This window comes from Malania oleifera, chromosome 11 (assembly GCF_029873635.1).
Source record: "Malania oleifera isolate guangnan ecotype guangnan chromosome 11, ASM2987363v1, whole genome shotgun sequence".
Lineage (NCBI taxonomy): Eukaryota > Viridiplantae > Streptophyta > Magnoliopsida > Santalales > Ximeniaceae > Malania > Malania oleifera.
The window spans coordinates 27,402,790-27,425,216 of NC_080427.1; the positions used below are offsets into that span (position 1 = coordinate 27,402,790).

At 36.9% G+C, this 22,427-nt stretch overlaps 1 protein-coding gene across 1 annotated transcript; it reads left to right on the forward strand.

The window, feature by feature from the left end:
* The first annotated feature begins 709 nt into the window (after positions 1–709).
* Positions 710–22,427, forward strand: LOC131168165 (NADH dehydrogenase [ubiquinone] iron-sulfur protein 1, mitochondrial-like). The gene is made up of 5 exons (XM_058127428.1): positions 710–1,308; positions 4,995–5,241; positions 11,925–12,219; positions 20,336–20,710; positions 21,268–22,427. Exons 1-5 carry the CDS (start codon positions 870–872, stop codon positions 22,162–22,164), a joined length of 2,253 nt encoding a protein of 750 aa, XP_057983411.1. The 5' UTR covers positions 710–869; the 3' UTR covers positions 22,165–22,427.

Below are 22,427 nucleotides of genomic sequence, written 5' to 3' on the forward strand. Positions count from 1 at the left end.
AGATCCAATCAAGTGATAATCTAACATATTTGTTCACCAAAACTTTGCATACTACAACATTCAAGAAATTGGTTCATTTCATCGGAATGAAATATCTTAAAGATCTTAGTAGGAGTTAATATATATATATATATATACATACGTGTGACATCCAAGGGGGAGTGTTATGAAAAATGTGTATGTTATCCCATCTTCCACCACTTCAATTTTTTCACCCTAATAAATGTTTAACTATCCATATTACCCTATAAAAGGGCACCCTCCCTTTCTCATATGGGACACACACTTTTGATGCTTCCATGTAAGTATCTAGTGAGGATAAGAGAATAGGAGAGATAAAGTGAAAAGAGACATTTTGTACAAGGGATAAAGAGAGAAGTGATATTTTGTACAAGTTCGATCTCAAATCATTTTGTAATTTCACCCGAGATAGTGAAGTTTTTTTATCCCATCCATCCGTGTAATAAATATATCTGAATCACGTTAAATTTTTATCTCGTTTTTATATATTTTTCTATTTATTTCCTGCATCTTTTAGAACAAATAGTAAGTTATTATTATTTTTTGAAGGGTAGAAACATGTGAGAAGAGAGATGCACGTGCGATGCACATGCTATCTCCCTCCACCGGCTGTGAAAAAAGTCAAAATATCTTTTAACGGGTCGGGTTAAAATGATCCGGTGGCCCGGTAGCCCGACATCCGCCGGTTGGTGGTAGGCTGGCTGCTGGCAGCCACAGCACCTCAGTGAAAGGATCTGTGCGCACAACCTGAACCAACCACTTCAACAACAGAGCGTGGGTTACCCACGCAGTGGAGAGAGAGAGAGAGAGAGAGAGAGAGAGAGAGAGAGAGAGAGAGAGAGAGAGAGATGGGGTTGGGTTTGCTAGCTTCGAAAGCCTTGCGAACGACCATTCTCCATAGATCATCCTCCAGGGTTCTCTCATCTCAAAACCCTAGCAATGCTCTTCGAACCATCGTCTCAACGCCAGAACTCCAAACCCCAGAATCTTCCACAGCTGCGGCACAACCTGAATCCGCACCGGATTTCCCTCCACGGAGCCCCGTTGCCGGCGCTAGAGTCCACTTTCCGAATCCCGCCGATGCCATCGAGGTGTTCGTTGATGGGTACCCTGTGAAGATCCCCAAGGGCTTTACTGTGCTGCAGGCCTGCGAGGTTGCTGGCGTTGACATTCCCCGGTTCTGCTACCATAGCCGCCTCTCCATCGCGGGCAACTGTCGCATGTGCCTCGTTGAGGTTGAGAAGTCCCCCAAACCTGTTGCCTCCTGCGCCATGCCCGCCCTTCCAGGTAAATGGGGGTTTAAGGATTTTGTTACCATTTTACTTGGGTGTGATATTTCATTCTCAGTTGTTTTAGTTAATATTTTTTGGGTTTTTCCCCGTAATAATAATTTTTACTTTGTAATTCACTTCGGATGTTTTTAATCTGTATTATGTAATTCAAATGCATTTGATTTTTATATTCTTTACTGTTAACTTGGTTTGCATTTGATGTATATATATATATATATATATATATATATATTTTATCGTCAGCACGATATGATACAGTTGGTTTTGCTTATCAGTTGGTTTGCCTCAATTCGTAATATTATCTTTATTTGTTTTTTGACATTTTGAAAACTAGTGTGCACGTGGATAAATTGGTTAAAAAGTTTATTAAATTGAAAATAAAATAAATATACATTCAAATTATGATTGAGCAAACATGTGATTATAATCCCAAATTACAAATTATTCAAACTAATGCTTGAAAATAAAGTATTATTGAAAAATAGAGGATGAGAGCAAATTAATATGTAATTATAGATTCTAATTAAAGCCTACTATAGAGAAAAGTTGACTTACAGAGTGCTTGGACAGGGAAAAGGGTCTCTTGAAATAAAAGATATTAATTGGCGGTTATTGTATCATATATTAAATTGTAAGTTTCTAACTATTAGCAGTATTTAAACAAGAAAACAGTAATTTTTCATCTTCCTAGTAATGACATAAGACCAAGGTCCATATTGTCTATTGATTGCACAAACATACAATTCATCCCACTGGTTATTGTAGAATAAATTTTGAAAGTTCCTGTAATAATCATGAGTGCAAAATCAAGGTGAGTACTTCCCACAGCTACTTTTAGACACATGCTTTTAGCTGCCATAATCTACTAATTCAAGAAATCAAACTGCCATTTTAGTCCAACTCCAACCCACATGTATGAAATGAGCACTGCTAATATAGCACAGTGTGTACAAACATTTTTCTTGATTTGAAGTTGTGTCGATAAAATTAAGGGCTTACTTGGATTGATCATGACAATGAGACCCCGACAAGTACAAAGTTGTACTTGTGAGTTATTTCCCAAAATTTTGGTAATAAATGTTCATGACAACAAAAGCATGGTTGAGAAGAGTATTTGGGTAGAAGCAGGGACCCCTTTTTGTATAAGGCTGCAATCCACATTGTTGTAGGAAAATTCAATGTTTGATAACAATTCTGTGTTAGATGTTGAATCCATTGCCACTCACCAATTTTTCTGTAATGTCATACATTTTGAGTTTTTTCCCCCTAAAGTCAACAAGAACAATTTAAGGGATTTCCTTGCTTTTTCCCCCTTCAAAATTGAATTTATCTAATCATCTGGACCTCCAAAGTTGCACTTGCAAAAAAGTATGCAGAAAATGAATCAATTGCTAATTTTCCTTCAAAACACACTTATATTATAGTAAAATCAAAGTGAATTTTGGAGATTAAGTACTAACTAAAAATGCATGTTTTTGTTTGGTTATCCAAAAAACTAAAAGGTTTGGTTTTTCGTCCCCTTTCTATTATGCACTTTAATTTTCTTAGGAGCCAAATGAAGAAAAATGTGAGAAGGAAAGGGAAGAGAAAAGTTACTAGGTTGGATTTAAACATGGTCGATTGGAAATAGTTGTCTCATGGTGGTGAAGGGCGACTTTGGTTTTTGTAAGGAGGAGGCCAGGAGGGTAATTAAACTTTAAACTAATTCTAAAAGACTAATGGCAAGGTAGTATTCAAAGTGACAAAATATGAAATGCCAATCTTACCTTTATGTTAAATAGAAATGCCACATGTGTCTTAAAACCCAAATTTTAACTTGCATCGAGACCCTTCCTCTCCCACCATCTGTTGGGCTCCTAACTCTTCAAATTTCAGTCCAATCAACTTCCATGACTGCCCAAGCATTCACAATAGTGGACTAGGCTTCAATTTCATTTTGTCTATAAATGAGAGCTCTTGTAATTTGAGAATGCATTCTCAAGTTGAGAAAATAAATCATCAATTTTTTTTATTTACATTAGGGATGCCAAGTAAGTTTAGATTTATCTATATTCAATATTCAATATTCAATTTTTTATTTTTCGCATTTAATTCTAACTTAAATTTCATATGTGCGTGTAATTTAAAGAAATTTCTATCAATGGTTGTGTTTTAATTTTTTTCACATGCATGCTTAAGTTTCTATGACTCTGTTTGTGGGATAATATTTGATTTTGTTTTATACCAAATTAAACATTTTTTTTTTATCTGACATGGTGAAATATATTAATCCATAAATGGGTCATTGTCTGATGCAATGATAAAAAAAACTCAAGCTGACAAGCATTGATGTGTAGGTTTGAGTCTTATTTTTTGGTCAATTCCAGTAGCATTGCATAATGATTGGAGATGCCTCAGACTTATAGATAGTTGGGGTATCAATTCAAGGCCTTTTGTTATGATCTATACCCTTGTATATGATGCCGCTTATTTATTCTTGTGGATACCATTTTTAATAGTAATTTTGTTGAAAATTGCAGTATTATTTCTCATATTTGATTCTTCTAGTATTTTTTTTAAAAAAAAAAGTTTTACTAAATTAAATTATATATATTATTATTTGTTGTTAGAAATTATATATATTATTTGTTGTTAAAAAAAAAGCTGGAATGAAAGGTTAGAACTAAGAAGGAATTCATTGTTGTTAGAAATTATAATGGTTAAAATAAAGTGCAAAATAGATAAGAAAATCAAGGTAGAAAATCATGACCATAACCCGAAAAATTAAATCATACAGTCATTGAAAAGATAATTCACAATAAAATTGAGGAATATAAAACCACAAGTTAAATGAAAATTTATACAATTCAAATGGAAAATATATAATATTTGTATATATCTTGAATGCCCATTCAGTTCAATTCATCAAATTGTGCACAAAAAAAAAAAAAAAAGAAGAAAAAACTGAGAAGCCAGTTGGAAGTTAATTTGGGTAATAATGCCTGAAATTTGAAAAGCTGTGGAAGATCAATGGGAAGTGGTTAGAATCCGGGTTTTGGGACATGGTGGTTCTGTTTTGGATAGATGAATATGAAGGGTAGGATTGAAATTTTACTTTTTGATACTTCGGGAGTACAAAATTTTTTCCTTTATGCTTTTAGGAGTAATTATCATTTTCATAATCTTTTGTTTATTCTTTTGTAATCTATATTATATAGTTTTTGTGCACTAAGTTCTACATGCATACACACACATATATATGTGTATATATATGTATGTATGTATGTATATATATATATATAGTTGGGACATGGAGAGGATATCTGTTTTGGATGAATGAGTATGAAGAGTAAGATTGAATTTTTTTATTTTTTTTTTCCTTTAAAGACTACAAAAAATTTACCTTTATGCTTTTAGGATTAGTTTAATTAACACGTTCATAATATTTTGTTTATTCTTTTGTAATCTGTACTATATAATTTTGTGCACTGAATTCTACGTGCATACACACACACACATACATATATATATTTTTGACTTTGTACAATGCTTTATTTATGATGTTCTATATCCATGCATTATAATTTGTATAAAGTTTGATTCTTTCCTTAATTTTTCTTTAGTGTTCTACAATCTGTAGCATACTTATTCAATTTTGATTTCTCATGTTCAATTTCTACCTAAGTCATTGGGAATTTTCAGGGATGAAGATTAAGACAGATACGCCATTGGCTAAGAAAGCACGAGAAGGGGTCATGGAGTTTTTGCTGATGAATCATCCTTTAGACTGCCCAATTTGTGATCAGGGAGGAGAATGTGATCTCCAGGATCAATCTATGGCTTTTGGGTCTGATCGTGGTCGGTTCACTGAAATGAAGAGATCTGTGGTTGACAAGAATCTAGGACCGTTGGTGAAAACTGTGATGACTAGATGCATTCAATGTACAAGGTCAGAATCTTGTGTCACTTGTTTCGTTTTCTAGCTACTGTTTTTAACAATTTGGGATGTTGATTTCTTTGTTGATGTAAATGTGATTTTTAAAAAAATGATTACTCTAACGGTTATGCTGGACACCAAATCCCATATTATGTTCTTTTTCTTGGGCATTCAAAATATGGAGAGCACTTAAAATTTTAGATTTGCATATTAGGGGCCATTATTTAATGCAAAATTCTGAACTGATTTAATTTTTTAGAAATTTATGCAATTTGAGAAATCTAAATGTTATCAAATATTGGGATATTTTATGCTGCAACAATGTAGAAATAGAACAAGGTAGAAATAGGTAAAATGTTGAAGAATGTGAAGAGGCAAGAGAATTTGCATTTTTTTGTTGTTGTGATGTGTGTGATAATTTGTTTTTTCTAGATGAGGGGGCATTGGGGAGAAATGTACAAACTTGCTAGGGGTAGAGACAGAAAATATTAATGTTTATAAGAGTGAGGATGGTTGTATGTAATAATTCTCAGTCCAGATGGCATGCACACATGTGATATATAGTAGAATAAAATGACCTGTCCTGAGTTTTGCCAAAAAAAAACATTGATCTCCCTTGACTTTCTAATTTCATAGACCTCCCTTTAGTAAAAACTGTAAAATATTAATGACTTAAATGGAATGTGATGGCATCACTCTTTCATTTAAAAAAAAAAAAATACTTTGTTTACCCTTTTAATTTTTTTTTTTGGCAATGTCTTAACATTCATCCTCATCATCATCATCATCTTCTTCTTCTTCTTCTTCTTCTTTTGAAAATACCCAAAAAGAGGCTTTTAGCGCCACATTGAAACCACAAATAGACGGCTCAGTGCTAAAGCTCTTGAAAGTTTATGAGATTAGGATTTCATTCACTGGTGGTCATGATCTACTGCAAGCAAATTCATTTTCACTGACTGCACATGAATTGAAAAACCATTAGAGGGACAGAACATGTATGCAGTACAGCTTTAAACCCCAACCAGATGCTAGAGGAAAAGGGACAAATTGATTTTAGAAATTTGTAATGGACATGGATTAGGCTCACTTTGAATGCGAGCACCTCCATTGTCGAATGCTGGCATGATTGTGCCGCTGGCCGTCACCAATTTCTAGCATCACTATGACTGCCTATGAGCTGTTCTTCTCACACATGCCAAGCACAAATGGCCCTGGAGCGTACATGTCTTCTCTCGCATCTCATCCTTTAGGATGCTCTGTCACTGCCACTTCTATGGTGTTTGACCGCTCCTAACTATCAAACATACTGCCTTTAATCCTATGGAACTATTGATGTAGTTTATAAAATTTACCAACTGCACAAATCATCATTAGAGCTACCCACCATTACTGCAGTCAAAGGGGGCCATGCACTGGTAGGCTGAGAGGGAAACAGCCCAGATCACTCGCTGAGGCCTCTAAATGACAGCTCAGTGACAAAGGAGATGTAGGGGTGCAGAGACAGCCAGGAGGTTTGCCTACCTGCTTCTCGTGTGCTTGTTTTTTTTTTAAGCTCACCACCATTGACCGCCATCAAAATGGCCACACATGGCTGCTAACCCAATCCTTGCATCCTTTATCTCTTTCTTCTATTACTTCTGATCATAGCGATGAGGATGGTGTAATCATTGACAATCTGGCACTGGTGCCTTATTCACTGTTGTTGGCTGTAGATTAAATTTGTTGTGGAGGGCGATGTAACTCTCTAGGATACTGCTGCCTCCTCCTTTCTCTTACTTTCTTCCTCTTTTCTTCTTCTCTCCTCCATCAATAACTTTACAACTTGGTATCAGAGCATTAATCACTTCTAAGTCTAATATATCGCAGCTGTTTCTTTAGATATTCTGTTTTTCATTTTTTTCCCCTCTTATTTCCCCCCCTAATTAATTGTCAAATCTAAGATTCTGGTTGGTGTAAGAGCCACTTTGGGACCCTTTTTCATCTTGTTTGGCTGTGTACTGTTCTTGGGCCCAACTCCGGTGAGGTATTGTCTGCTTTGGCCCATTGGCCAAACCATCCTTATAAGTCCAAGATCTCCCTAGTACACATCCGATGAGAGACCATAACATGCTCTCTCGTCCGATCTCTAATGCCTTCGTCATAGTGGTTTACACCTCTGTGCAGGATCCACCCACATGATAGTACCTTTAGGGTGGCTTTTATACCAAATGTAACAGTCTTGGGCTTAACTCCGGTGAGATATTGTCTGCTTTGGCCCACTGGCCTCATGGGTTTATCGTATAAAAGACACCTCACATAGTTGGATCTTAAACCATCCTTATAAGCCTAAGATCTCCCTAATATACATCTGATGTTCACTGTGACACTCTGCTGCATCATTGATAGGGTGCTGTCTATTTGTGGTGGTTTGGTGATGTGAAGCAGTTATATACTCTCTTTTTGGTATACTGCCTGTGCTGTTCAGCTGTTCTGACTGGTGTAGGCATGATGAAACTGTTTTAATTTTTACATGTTATTGATTTCTTGCTCCCCTTGATTCAGTTGTGGGTGGTCTCGATTGGTGCTCAATGACATATAAGCTATTCGTCTCTCTCTCCTCTTGGTGAATCCATTCCTCTCCCCCCTTGTGCATTTGCTGCAATGAGGATTAGTGTAGGTTATGACGAGCTGAGCGATGAAGGATTTCCTTTGATCTGCATCTGGACAAGGGCAAGGGGAGATCATCTTTGCTCGTGGTCAATAAGGATGCTGTTTGTAACAGATGGGTTAGGTTATTGGAAGAGGCTATTTCGTGGTTTGTCTAAGGGTGGTTGGTTTTTGGTTGGACGGAGAGGGGTTTTTTGAGTTTTTGCAAGGATATTACAAACTATTGGCTGTTGATTAGGTGGACGTCGGTGGGAAAGTTCTTAGAGTTTGGGTTGGAATTGCAGGAGGTTTTTAGTGTTCATTCTTTGTGGCACAAAAGGTTAGGGATGGAGAAGCTTTGCGAGTGTTTTCTATGACTTGGTGAAGGAGTTGCAAAAAGATTTGGGTGATATGGTTGCAGATGGTCATCCATGTTTCAAATCGTGGAGGCAGGTCGTGCTGGAAGATAATCTAGATGGAAGCAAGCATCACAATCATCAAGCTCTCTCTGGAGATTGAGTTGTGGCAGCCGATAAGGAAGATAGGTGCTGTAGGTGTGGCATCATGTTCAGATGAATAAGGATGGGCTTTCGACATCAGCAGCAATCGCTGTTAATCTGTCAAAACCAACCATAGCCAATTTGTCAATGACCTTTGAAGGCTGCAATCTTTGTCAACTAGTTGGATTTGCCTGAGAAGGTAGCTGGGGCTCCGACGGAGGAATCATTTGCTTCCGAGGCTACTAGGGTTGCATTCAGGGGAGGGGAAGCGAAGAGATATATAAGTCGGGAGGTGTGATTCTTGTTTTGGACCTGGACCAACTAATTGATAAGAAATGTATTTCTTTTTTATATTAACTGAGCCATTTGCTTGAGCAAGCCCAAGATGTAGGTTTATCTATGTTCGGCTCTAATGAGGAGTCTAGGGGTGATCCTCTTTCCTTGGGTTCTATTCAGAAGGTAAATGACAGAGGTCAGGATGTTGGACAGGGAAACGGGCAATTAGACAAGTCAGAGTCGAATTTCAAGACTGGGAAGGACTATATTTCAGTTCTTAGAGCTCAAGAAATGAGCAGTAGGAAGGAGGAGGTTAGACTTCATGTTTAGAGTCCAGCACTCCAAACTTCAAATTGAGCTGATCAAACTCTGGTACATACGTAGAATATTAATAGCTTTGAGCTAGAATTAGACTATGGTATTAAAAATGTAACAAGTTTAGAAGAGCGTTAAAAATGTGAAGGTAAGATGTGAAAATCCAAGAGCAATTATAGAGGTGATTGATGATATCTTGTGTCCGAATTTTGATAGATTTGAGGGTAGTAAAGTGTCTGCTCGCCGGAAGTTAGCTCGTATGGGTGCTGTGATGAGGAGGGTGTTTGATGAGAAGAGAGAACATTTTGGTTTATGACAGGGACAAAGATTTTAAGGAGAGACTCTAGAGGAGAACTTAGCATAGTGGAAGACTCTCTTGCAAAGGAGATTGGGTGTAACAATGGGGAAAGGAAATAAAAGGAGGTTAAGAAATGGGGGTATATTTCAGATTCAGAAAATGATGATTTGAGTGAATTTGATTGTGGTGAGGGGTTAATGTTGGATGAGAACAATTCACAGTGTAGGGATGGAATATTGCCTACACATGTCCAGGAAATTCTCAAGGAGGATTTAGAAGCTCGAGATCTTTTGGATAAGTTGGATTTAAAGTTGAGTGATATTGGAGGAAATGAGGTTCGCTCGGATGGTGGCAAAAGTCGTAAATTGAAGGGTCAAAGAGAATTAGCAAATTTGAAGAGTTTGGTGAATTATGATGGAAAGGGTTTGAAAAGGGGTTTTCTTGGTTAATTTTATCTAGTTTGATGGTGTAATCTTTGTTTTTCTTTTCGTTTTTCCCTGTTTTCTTGGCGGACTCCTTGTCCCCGCACACTGTACCTTCTTTTTTCCCTGTCTAATCTACTTTCTTTCATTAGAAAAAAAAAGGGTTGTGGAGGGCTGACAGCATCAGCTCTGAAAGGAGCAATGAAACTGCTGCCCTGGAATTTGTAGGGGTTTGACTGTTCTTCAACCGTTCAATATATTGGCAGATTTTTTTTGCAACACCAGCTTAACATTTGGCTTTTTGTGGATGCTATAGTTATTTGCAAGATGCTCCACAAAGGTTATCTAAAGCATTGTGGTTTTAAAACTTTTGCATAGTGTGATGCTCTTAATGTCTTGTTCATTTCACACACAGATGGTCTCAAGCCCGGGTAAATTAGGAAGGTTGTGTTAGGTAGCTAATGGCCATTGTAATACTCATCAAATCCCTTTAACATAAATTCTTATCGAGTGTCTCCTACAAGCTATGCGCTGCACTTATACCAACCCAGGTTTAGTGATAAATGCAAGGGTGGGCTAGGTCACCACCCCAAAGTGATGTTCCTGTTGGCGCTTGGTTATGGTGTCAAATATATGTGGGGTCTTGCATCATGCTGGATGTGGGCAGAGCTAGTTCAAGTGAGTCTAGGGTTAGATTACCAACTTAGAACACCGATACTCTTACTTATAAAAGCATGGAGATAGTTGGCACAATGGTTAAAATAAAAAGTGACATAATATGCTTTCAAGAAACTAAGTGGTAGGGAGAAAAGTTTAGAAATTGAAAAATTAGGACTTAAACTTTGGTAATTGGGATAGAAAAACATTAGAATGGGGTAGAAACCATTGTAGACAAAGACCTAAAACATAGTGTTGCAGATGTTAAAATTGTAGGGGATCGAATTATAAAAATTAAGATGGTCTGAGGACAAGAGATAATAAATGTCGTTGTTAATGCTTATGCTCCTCTAGTAGGCTTAGAGAAAAACTTTAAAAGTCACTTTGGGAAAATTGTATAATAATGTGCATGACATATTAGGGATTGAGAAAATATTCATAGGAGCAACTTTGAATGTTGACATTGGAAAGGACAATAAAGGTTATGACTTATGAGAGGATACATGCATCTGGATATAAAACTGAGCCCAATGAGATGATGGGAAAACCCAATGGTGCCAAAAACCTCAAACAAGGTATTCCAAATTCCTGGAACAAGGACAATGCAAGAACAAGTAGCACGTAAACATCATGAGACACTGATTTATTTGCTCTTCTCCTCTGAAGCAAGTTATTTAGTATTTTTTGGGTTAAAGACTGATAAGTAATGCTTTTATCCTAGAGGGTCATTTAATTTTCCAGGTGAAAGGATGCAGGAGAAAGGGAAGAGCACTTGGAAAATGATTCAAATGAGCAAAAAGGATTTTTCATGAGAAGTACCCAGAAGCATTCAGAATCTAACTCACTTTATTCCCTCCTTCGAAAGCAAAGAATAAAGAACCCAACACATTCATCAGGAGGATTTGGTCATTAGTCTCCCTCTTCGTTTTCTTATGACATTAAAATCCCTCCTTGATGTGAAAAGGAAATAGGAAATTAGACCATTTTGAAAGTAAGATAAACTAAATAGATGGGGAATGCAGGGCAGCAGGAGTCAAAGGGGCATCACAATCCTTGTCCCATTCCAAATTCTTTATCAAACATGGGAAAAGAAGAGATGAGAAACATGTGATACAAATTTCAAAGGGCTCACATGGGTAATGTTTCTATCAACTTTAGCATCAACTCGTTCTGTTGAAGCGCCATACTTACTCTGAATTACCTTTGTCTTAGTGATCTTCTCTTTTCCAAGAAATCATTGGAGGTGATTGTATTTTGGTCTGGTATATCTATATTTCAAAATTCTTTATCCCAGATGTGCCTTTTGGTACTTGTTTGTTTAATAAAGTTGCTGATTGATTAGTCTCAGCTTTTGGTTTAAGCTGATTGTTGTGGGTATACTGTTACAGTGCTATCAACGTGTTTGTTTCTTCCCTGAATTACCATGTTTATTCATAGAAATTTTTCTCTTTGAGAGTAGCCTTGGACAGAATGCCATGAACTTGAATGTATTCGGCAGCTTTGCTAATGCTGAAATGAGGAGTATATTATTAACATTTGATCCATTCAATTTTTTACTGTTCCTTTAGACAAGCTTCTGAGGTGTACAATATCTGGTAACAGATGTGTCAGGTTTGCAACTGAGATTGCGGGGGTTCAGGATCTTGGCATGTTAGGTCGTGGCAGCGGAGAAGAAATTGGAACTTACGTTGAAAAGCTAATGATAAGTGAACTTTCTGGAAATGTAATAGATATCTGTCCTGTTGGGGCACTTACCTCGAAACCTTTTGCTTTTAAAGCCAGGAATTGGGAGTTAAAGGGGACAGAGACAATTGATGTTACAGATGCGGTTGGTTCCAACATTCGAATTGATAGCAGAGGTCCTGAGGTTATGCGCATTCTCCCACGATTAAATGAGGTAGCTTTTTGCAATCCATATTTTTGTTATCTTTGTTTTCCCCTGGATTCTTTCTTGGTTGCTTCCTGCTAATGCTCACTTCCTACCATTTGTCATGTTTGTTCTATAAAACATGCATATATATATATATATATATATTAAATAGGATTAAGTTTAAAGAAAAAGAACTGTGGAAATGTATATGAATGATGAAAATGGAATTTGACCAAAATTGAGTGCTGAATTATAAGGTGCTTTCTAAATTCTAAGGTTCTTTCGAGGAGATTGAAATAGGTGTTGGGGGATACAGTGTCTTTAGCCCAATCCGCTTTCGTGAAAGATAGGCAAATCTTATATGCTGTTCTGATAGCAAATGAGGTGGTAGAGGATCTAAGGAGGAGAGACAAAAAGGAGTGGTTTTTAAATTAGAATTTGAAAAAGAAAATGACATGGTCAATTGGGTTTTTTTGGAGAAAGTTGTGCAGATAAAAAGTTTTGGGAATCTTTGGCGCAAGTGGATAAGAGCAGTGGCGGATCCAGAAATTTTATTTTTTTGAGGGGGGGTTGGTGGGCAAAGTATATGTATAAAAAATTTATAGAGATTGTTTTAATATGTTTGTAATTTATGACTTTTATTGATTTTTAATTGAATTATCTATACATGCAAGAATTAAAAAAATTATTAATTAGAATCGTGAGTAGATACATCTTAACTGTAAAAAATAAAACATGTATATATATATTTTTGATAATAAAAGAAAGTATATTAGATAGAAAGAAGAGAATGTACAACATGTGGGGACGAGAAGTCCACCAAGTTAAAAGAAAAAAAAGAAAAAATGATAAAAAACCAAAAAGAAAAACATTAGATAAAAAAAAAAGAACTAAACGAAATTAACCAAGATACCCCCTTTTTAAACCCTTTACATCATAATTAACAACTCTTCAAACTTGCTAATTCCCTTTGGCCCTTCATTTTTCAATATTTACCATCATCCAAACCCACTTTATTTCCTCCAATATCACTCAGCTTTAAATCCATTTTATCCAAAAGAATTTGAGCTTCTAGATCCTCCTTCGGGATCTCCTCCACTGGTGTAGGCAAAATTCCATCCCCACGCTGTACCGTATTCGCCAACCCATCATTGTCAGAAATAGATACTCCCTCCAAACCTTCCAATGGGGTTGGATGAACATAAGATAAATTTCCTATTTCATCGCTGGAATCTGAAACATACCCATATTGTTCTTGTATCTCATCCAGCAACAACCCCCCTCTACAAATCAAAATCACTGTTATCCTCTGTCCGAATCTGAAAAATCCCCCCATTTCTTTGCTTCCTTGCCTTTTCTAGTCTCATTAGAACCCTTGGCATTCTTCTCAACTTGAGGAACTTCCACAATACTAAACTCTCTCTTAGAATCTCTCCTTAATACCTTTGTCGCAGACTCACTAGAATTTTCTCTCTTATCTTCGAATATATTTTTCATTTCAGCACCCAAAGAGCTGCCTTTTGACTAGCATAAACCTTATTACATTCAAAATTTATCAGTATAAATATGACAATCAACTGATTTCTCCCGCCAACTTGCTTCTTTTCCACTCTTTTTCACACTACCTTCTGAAAATTCTATAGGACTAGACGCAGATTTATCACCATATTCTTGAACCGATTTGATCTTCTAACGTCTGAGCTTCCTTCAGTTCTTGATCATTTCAGTTCTCATTCTTAAGACTTGTAGGCTAAATAATGTTTCTTTTAACTGGATGTTGAATAATAATTCCATTATCGGAGGGTATAACTTCCTCCTTCCCAGCACACATTTTCTGAGAAGTAGGAGCATTACTTTGGGTCTGTCTTTTATCCGGAGCCTCCACAGCTGTACAAGAAACCTTCTTTTCTGAAACATATATCTGCTTATCACCAAGGCCTTTTTGTGAGAAGCCCATATGAGGAGAACCCCCCTTTTGATCCGAGTTGAGTCCTATATCAACATCTCCTAAACACTGGGCCTTTTCAAATAATTGGACAATTTAGTTAAAAAAGAAATAACCCTTTTTTGAATTACCTGGGCCTGATCCAAAATGAGAAGCATGCAACCCGGCCCAAATCTCTTCATTGCCTCCTCAAACGCAGCCCTAACCACCTCTCTAATCACCTCTGCTCCATTGCAAACCCTAACTTCCTTCTCACTCCTGTCGATCGAAAACGGTTGATTAGTGACTGCCTTATATTCATTTCAATGCAACTTACCTCCACACTGGCGGCACAGATCTAGTTTCCCAACCTTCAGACCTTCCTTTATGGAATAGGTTTGACTACCACATCCATCATCATTGCGATTTTTGCCTTCCAACTCCACTGGACTCCACAATCTGTGTTGTGAAGAGCTATCTGCACCCACACTGCTAGTTTCCTCAAGAAAGCCCTCAGCTGTCTTGCAAAAGGCACTCGTCAAGCTTCTCCAACTTTCGCCTTTTACACCCTGAGGGATAAAACTGAAAGCTGCTTCCCTTTCCATCCTAACACAAACCCCAAAAATTTTCCTACCTTTGTCCCTTTAATCAACATCAAGAATTTTGCAAAACCCAATCGAACCAACCGAAACCCCCTTTGTGTATGACTAGAAGTAGATATGCCATCAGCAAACCAAAGCACAGCATCTCTGGAAAACCTAACCCACCTGCTATGAGTGACATTGTTCTCAACTACGAGCAAGGATGCAAGCCCTTCAACCTTATCTAATTGCAGATCGAAGGATTTACTTTCAACATGGATTGAATGTTTCAGCATTGGCTACTGCAAAAGCTTTCATGGTATCGATCGAGCACACGAGGGGAGAAAAAAGTTTATGAGAGAGAGAGAGAGAGAGAAAATCCATTTTTTCTTTAAAATACACGCACACACACACACACACACACACACACATATATATATATATATATATATGTATATATATATATGCCACTATCAGCATGGCATATACAAAAAAATTCTAGAGATAAAATATAAATCAATAATTTAACTTTAGTAATGATTAAAGATAAAATGTAAATTTATAGTTTAACTTTAGTAATGATCTTATAGTTGTGCTCCGCACTTCTTTCATAGTACAAAAATCATCAATCATCGATTCGATATCGAACTTTGGGCAAATTTCTTCCTTACTATACATAATAAAGTAATTTACAAGCTAGTCATCTTCTATCTTATTGCAAGCCTGGTTTTAACAAGATTCATAATTGAGAGACTCAATTACAATTTTAGAAATAGGGATAATTAAAATAAATTGAGTCAATCTGGCAACAAGAGGGGATAGATTACTAATTTTATTGTTTCCATCAACTCTTGACATAATTTTAAAATGGTTGATACTTTTTAAAAACTCTAGGTTTGACATATATTAAGCTGATAGTGTTGCAACTAATATCTCAAATTTCTCTTTTAAGTGAAGTCGTAAGAATAAAATTAGCAAATTTTTATGATGAATATTTTTGTCACATTTTATTCTCTAGGATTTTTCTTTTTTAGAATTATTGAATTGTTGTATCCATGTTTGCCTATTCTGTACGCTAGTATTAGTAATTCTTAACTTTAGCCCTTTTAATTTAGATTTTTATACTATTAGACAAGAAATTTTACATTGTGTATTTACTTTTAAATTGATTTTTAATACTTTTACTATGTTCTTACTATAATCTATCTTTTTCTTTATACAATTATTTAAAAAAAAAAAAAATGTCAATAGAAATAAATGCAGTTACCAATTTTTAAATTCTGACATAAGAAATTTAGGTGCATGCCATTTATATTTTGAAGTAAAAATATACATATATTTGGTATAAAACAAAACAAAACAGTAGTTGTCATATCTTTATTATCTATGAGATTTAATCTTTGATATGACCTAAGTAAATTTTACATTTTTTTTTTTCTCTGGGGAAAGGTATGATGGAAGCTATACACACACACACACACAAACACACACTTTATATATATATGGCAGTGGAGTTTCAAAGGAAACATGTCCATTGGGGGCAGGGGGAATCAATTGGAAGGGCCAGAGTGGTTTAGGCATGCATGCAGAAGCCGGTCAGCTTTCAAAGGGTTAAAAAAGAACGAAAAATAGAGACATATGGGGAGAGCTTTTGGAGGGGGGTGGGGGTGGGCTGCCCCCTCTAGCCCGCCTTGCATCCGCCACTGGACAAAATGGTGTCTCAGCTCTGTTAATATGTCGGTGATTGTTAATGGGCAGCCGAGGGATTGGTTTGGTGTTAAAAAATTCATCCTCAACAATCCAAATCAGCAAAGAACACTAGTTGACTGCAGTCAATAGCTGGCATTAGGGGGCGTAATTGAGTTGAGTTGACACAGTAAAATGCTTGACTCGACTTGACAATGTTAAGCTCGAAACTGGACTCGAACTTGATCAATTTCGTAATTGTTAAACTCGAATTCGACTGGACTACAAGTTCATAAAACAAGAGCTTGAGTCAATTGAGCTTGACTCGATCATAAATTAATAGTAAATACAGATATAAATATATATAATGTACATATGTTAAATATATTTGTAATATATGTATATTATATGATATATATAATATAAGAATAATAAAATTAAAAAGCTCGATTAGGCTTGAAACTTGACTTGAGTACTATTACTAACTTCGAACCCGACTTGTTAAAATACTCGAGTATATTGACTTTGACTTGAACTCAAGTAGAATTGAGTCAAGTCGAGTTGGAGGACGAGTCGAGTCCGAGTAGCTCGTGAGTAAGATTGACTCACTTACACCCCTAGCTGGCATAGTAGGACTATTATTAATGAGTTTGATGTAATCTTTGATTTGTGTGAGACACCCTTTAGGGTGCTTGATTTAGTCTGCCATGGGTTGGGACCCCCTTGATGCCCCTTCAATAAAGTTTCCTTTACTTCTCCAAAAAAAAAAGGCGAGGAGACCTTGTATCCCCTTTCTTGTTGAGTCTAGTTGTAGATGTTCTTAGCAAGATGATTTCTCGTGCCCAAGACTTGGGGTGATTAGTGGTCTGTCTATAGGAGGGGAGGGGGTGGAGGTCTCCTATCTTTAGTTTGCTGATGATAGTATATTGTTCCTTGAGAATAATGCTGTGAAATTTTGGAAGGTTTTTACTTTGCTTAGAATTTTTGAGAAAATTCGGGGTTGAAGATAAATTTTTGTCCAAGATTGGTATAGCTAGTATTAATTTGAGTAGTAGTAAGCTTGAGATTTTTAGATCTTTAGCAGGTTGTGAGTCTTTGGCTTGGACTTTCTCTTATCTTCGTCTTCCTTTGGGGGGTAACCCTTTATCGGATATTTTCTGGGATCTTGTGATTGATAGTAGGAAAAACATTAGAGGGGTGGAAGAGGGCTTGTCTTTCGCTAGGGGGCTAAAATCACTCTCATTAGCGCCTCTTTACTTAATATTCCTATTTATTTTGAATCCTTTTTCAAAATTCCCTCTAAGGTGCTTGGGAAGTTGGAGAAGATTATGAGAGATTTTCTATGGTCTGGTGTTGTTGAGAATAAGAGGGACCATTTAGTTAGTTGGGATGTTGTTAAGAGGCCTAAGTTAGAGGGTGCTTTGGGGCTTGGTAGTGTGGTTTCTGAGAACATATCCTTAATAGGGAAATGGTTATGGAGGTTTTCCCTTAGAGTTTTACTCCCTGTGGCACAAGGAAATAAAGAGTAAATACGGAATACATAAGAACAGATGGGATTCCAAAGGGAGTGGTAATGCCACACTGCGAGTCCTTGGAAGTTTGTTTCCTAAATTTCTAGTCTTTTCTTTCTTCTAACTCGTTTTAAAATAGGTAATGGGGGATAAAATTCAATTTTGGGGGCACATTTGGGTTGGTGAGTCTTTGTTGGAGCTGTTGGTGTTGTGTTTGTTTAGACTTTCCACTGTTTTCAATGCAACAATTTCAGCATTTTATTCTTTTGAGGGGGTCTCTCTTGGGATTTTCATTTCTTTAGAAGTCTCGATGAAGAGAGATTTGCGAGTTAACTCTCTTTTTTTGGGTGTGCTGGATTCTTTTGTATCAAATTTGCGCCCCCGCGCGGGGGGGGGGGGGGGGGGGGGGGGGGGGGGGTTGGTTACGAGGCTTTGGATTGGGAACACTTCAGGGTCCTTCTCTTCAGTCCTTCTTTTCCAATCTCATAAAATCTACAAATCCCAGCCCTTTCCTCTTACATAAAGCTGTTTGTAAAGTCCAGGCCTACATTTGGACCTTAATTCGTAACAAGATCAATACAAATGATATGCTACAAAAAAGGAGGCCTTACAAAGTCCTTAGCCGAGATATTTGCATGCTGTGCAATGAGTCTTGTGAGACTATAAGTCATTTTTTTTGTTCATTGTAAGATTTTCCTTGCTCTTTTTGGGCTCATTGTTTTGGGGTTTTTGGAGGTCTTTAGCTGTCTGACATTGAAAGGGATTGGGAAGCAGCTTTGATGTTTTTTGTTAGTTTTTTTACTCTTTTTTTATTTTTTGCTTTTTATTTTGGGGCGTGGGGTGTGGGGAATTCCTTATGCTCATTTCATTGTAATTATGTTTTATTTTTAGTAGATTTGTTTTATCTATATATATATATTGCAGTTATACAAACAAATCAAATCTGGTTCCTGTAGTAAGGCCCTTTTACTTCACACACTTGAGGTCCTGGATTCTATCCCAGGCGCCCTTCTAAAACATAGCATTTTTCAGTTTTAATGAGAACCGGGTCCACCCAGTCGGTTCACCAGGTCTGATTGATGATTTTGTATGCTAATTAATTGGATGATGATAATGATGATCATGACAATGATTTTAATGATTGGCTTGATATGTCACCCATGATGATCTTGGTGATTTTGGCATTAATTTTAATGAGCTAGGCTGCTAGGTTGCTAGGTTGATAGTTTGGCTTTTTGTTATTTGTTTGCTAATTTTAAATATAATTTAGATTTTCATATTGTTCAGCTGTTTGTTCATAATTGTGTTAAAAGATTACTTTTTTCTTTTATTTTTTTTCCAACAAGAATTTAGTCCCTTTTCATTGTAAGCCAATTTGATTAAGAATACAACAATTTGAGGGTTTGATCTCTTTTTTACATGGGGGTTCTACCTTATAAGCTGCTTATTATTTTCCCAAGTCTTAAACTCTTACTAGAAATTTTTTTTGGGCTTGTAATGTTTAGATTTATGAAAAATAACAGATAAACTATATTTTTTATATTTATTTTATATCATTAGTAGAGCCTTATGATCCTTGATCTGATCCTGCCAACCCCATGGGTGATCCATTGTTGGATTACTAGGATTCTGATTTTAATGATCTTGCTCCCGATCCCACTCTACGTTCCACTACCCACTGAATTCCTAGGAACCTGGCACAGTAGCATCCTCACTCCAAATTCAGCTGCAATGCAAAAATAGGTGACTAATCAGCCATTTATGGAATTTGCGAAGGCAGCCAATATTCACTGGATGAAATCCTTCTTGTTTGGATTATCATTTTTAATCAGTGCAGCTTCACATGCAAAAATGAAGCAGGGTCTCTCTTCCAGACCCTTCTATTGTCCCAACAGCTGCCTGTAACGAGACTTCACAGAAAACTGCATTCTCTTAGAGGACACCACTCTTGCCTTGCCTGTTTTCCTCCCCTTGTGTCCAACTTGCATGAAGAGACCTAAGTTATCTTGGCAATCTTCAATCTCCTCATCCAAGTCATTTCTTTTAAAAGTAGAGTCCTAGGAAGACAATCACAGAAGACAACTCATTGACTTATGTTTGTTGAAAATTTGTTAAGATCATGCTCTCCGAGAGCCTTCTATATTTAAATTTCATTCTTGATTCCTAACTGTGGCTCACTTTTACTATCCCAATATTCAAGTGGTCATAATTTTAATGAGTATAGATGTGAAATTCTTTTTATATTTGACTCTGATTCATTGTGTTCTACACTGTAGTTCCATTGTGAGGATACTCTGATTCTGTTTTTAATCTGAGATAATACATAGACCATGGGACTGTAAGTTGAAGACATACAAATCTTTGCTAGAAATAGGTGGTCCAGTAGCATATTTTCTTGAAACATGAGATAAAAATTTGTTTGCCATATTGCTTTATTGCAGGATATAAATGAAGAATGGATATCAGACAAAACCCGATTCTGTTACGATGGTCTGAAGAGGCAGAGGCTAAATGACCCAATGATTCGTGGTCCTGATGGACGGTTTAAGGCTGTGAGCTGGCGTGACGCCCTTGCTGTTGTTGCTGAGGTTGTTGATCAAGTAAAACCAGAGGAAATTGTTGGAATTGCTGGTCAGCTGTCTGATGCTGAATCCATGATAGCCCTGAAGGATTTTTTAAATCAGATGGGTTCAAATAATGTATGGTGTGAAGGAAATGGTGTGCGTCCATGCGCTGATCTGCGTTCAGGATTCCTTTTAAATAGTAGCATTTCTGGTCTGGAAAAGGCGGATGTTTTCCTTTTAGTTGGTACCCAGGTAATGTTGTGAGGATACATCTTTTTTATAGCATACGTTTGATATGAGTAATGCTCTGTTTTGATGTTTCTGTTTTTCATGAAACCTATTAAACTAAGTCACAAGAAAATGCTAACACGCTAGAGAATTGTGCGATGTATGAAAAGTTATGAAACATGTTGCATTTTTGTTTACTAAATCTAGCAATCTGAAGTTTGGCATATGTTTTTATTGGTAAAAGTGGAGCATTATCGCATTATAATTTCCTGTTTGTTAGATTACCACAACCTAAAAGCTTAAGCCATTAGGTTGTGAGCCAACAATGTCTATCAAGCTTTCCGCATGACATGTATTGTAGGTTTGGATTTGTGACTTTGGTTCTCTAATTCCAAATTTTCTGATAAACTGCTAGCCAAGGGTAGAAGCTCCTAAGCTAAATGCCAGAATACGGAAAACAGTCTGTTCTTTGATACAATACTTTGTATTGTTTTAATACAATACTTTCCAAATGACATGTATTTTAGGTTTGGTTTTGCGACTTTGGTTCTCTAATTCTAAACTTTCTGATAAATTGCCAGCCAAGGGTAGAAGCTTCTATGGTAAATGCCAGAATACGGAAAGCAGTCCGTGCTACCCAAGCAAAGGTGGGTTATGTTGGCCCTGTCACTGATTTCAACTATGATCACCAGCATCTTGGCACCGGCCCTCAAACACTTATTGATATTGCTGAGGGTCGGCACCCATTTTGTTCAGCCGTATTGAAAGCTAAGAATCCAGCCATCATTATTGGTTCGGGGCTATTTGAACGCAAGGACAAGGATGCCATTTTCTCTGCCATTGAAACCATTGCAAGACTGGGAAATGCTGTCAGATCCGACTGGAATGGTGTTAATGTATTGCTTCTCAATGCTGCGCAAGCTGCAGCATATGACCTTGGTCTTGTGCGAGAATCCACTAAGACCTTGGAATCTGCAAAGTTTTTATATTTGATGGGCGCTGATGATGTTAACTTGGAGAAGCTTCCAAATGATGCATTTGTAGTTTATCAGGGTCACCATGGAGACAGGTGTGTATATCGTGCCAATGTCATTTTGCCAGCAGCAGCTTTTAGTGAGAAAGAAGGGACTTATGAAAACACTGAAGGATGCACTCAAGAAACTTTGCCTGCTGTTCCAACTGTTGGTGATGCCAGAGATGATTGGAAGATAGTTCGGGCTCTATCTGAGGTTGCAGGAATGCGATTGCCTTATGATAACCTCGGTGCTGTCCGATCGCGGATAAGGACTGTGGCACCAAACCTCTTGTGCTTGGATGAGAGAGAACCTGCTACATTTTCAGCTTCAGTAAGACCCAAGTTTTGTGAAAAAATGAGTTTGACAGCATTCGGTGTTGCTGTTGAGAATTTCTACATGACCGATTCCATCACCAGAGCATCCAAGATAATGGCACAGTGCAGTATGACGTTGAAGAAATGAGCAATACCCCTTGATACTCGTAATAAAGCTGCTGATTTGCTTGTAAGGTTACTTTTTTGGTTGTAACATGCACATAGCATTGCCATGAGATTTGCGCTCATCATAGGCAGCGTAAAATTTGGTGTTTGGTTTGTTGTTTCTGTAATTTAATGAGAGTATTCAGGCTGTTGTGATCTCTACAGCTGCAATTGTTGTTTTGTATGCTCCAAAATTGATCCATGATGGGGTTTTTTTTTTTTTATAAAATATTTCCCCTTGAATAA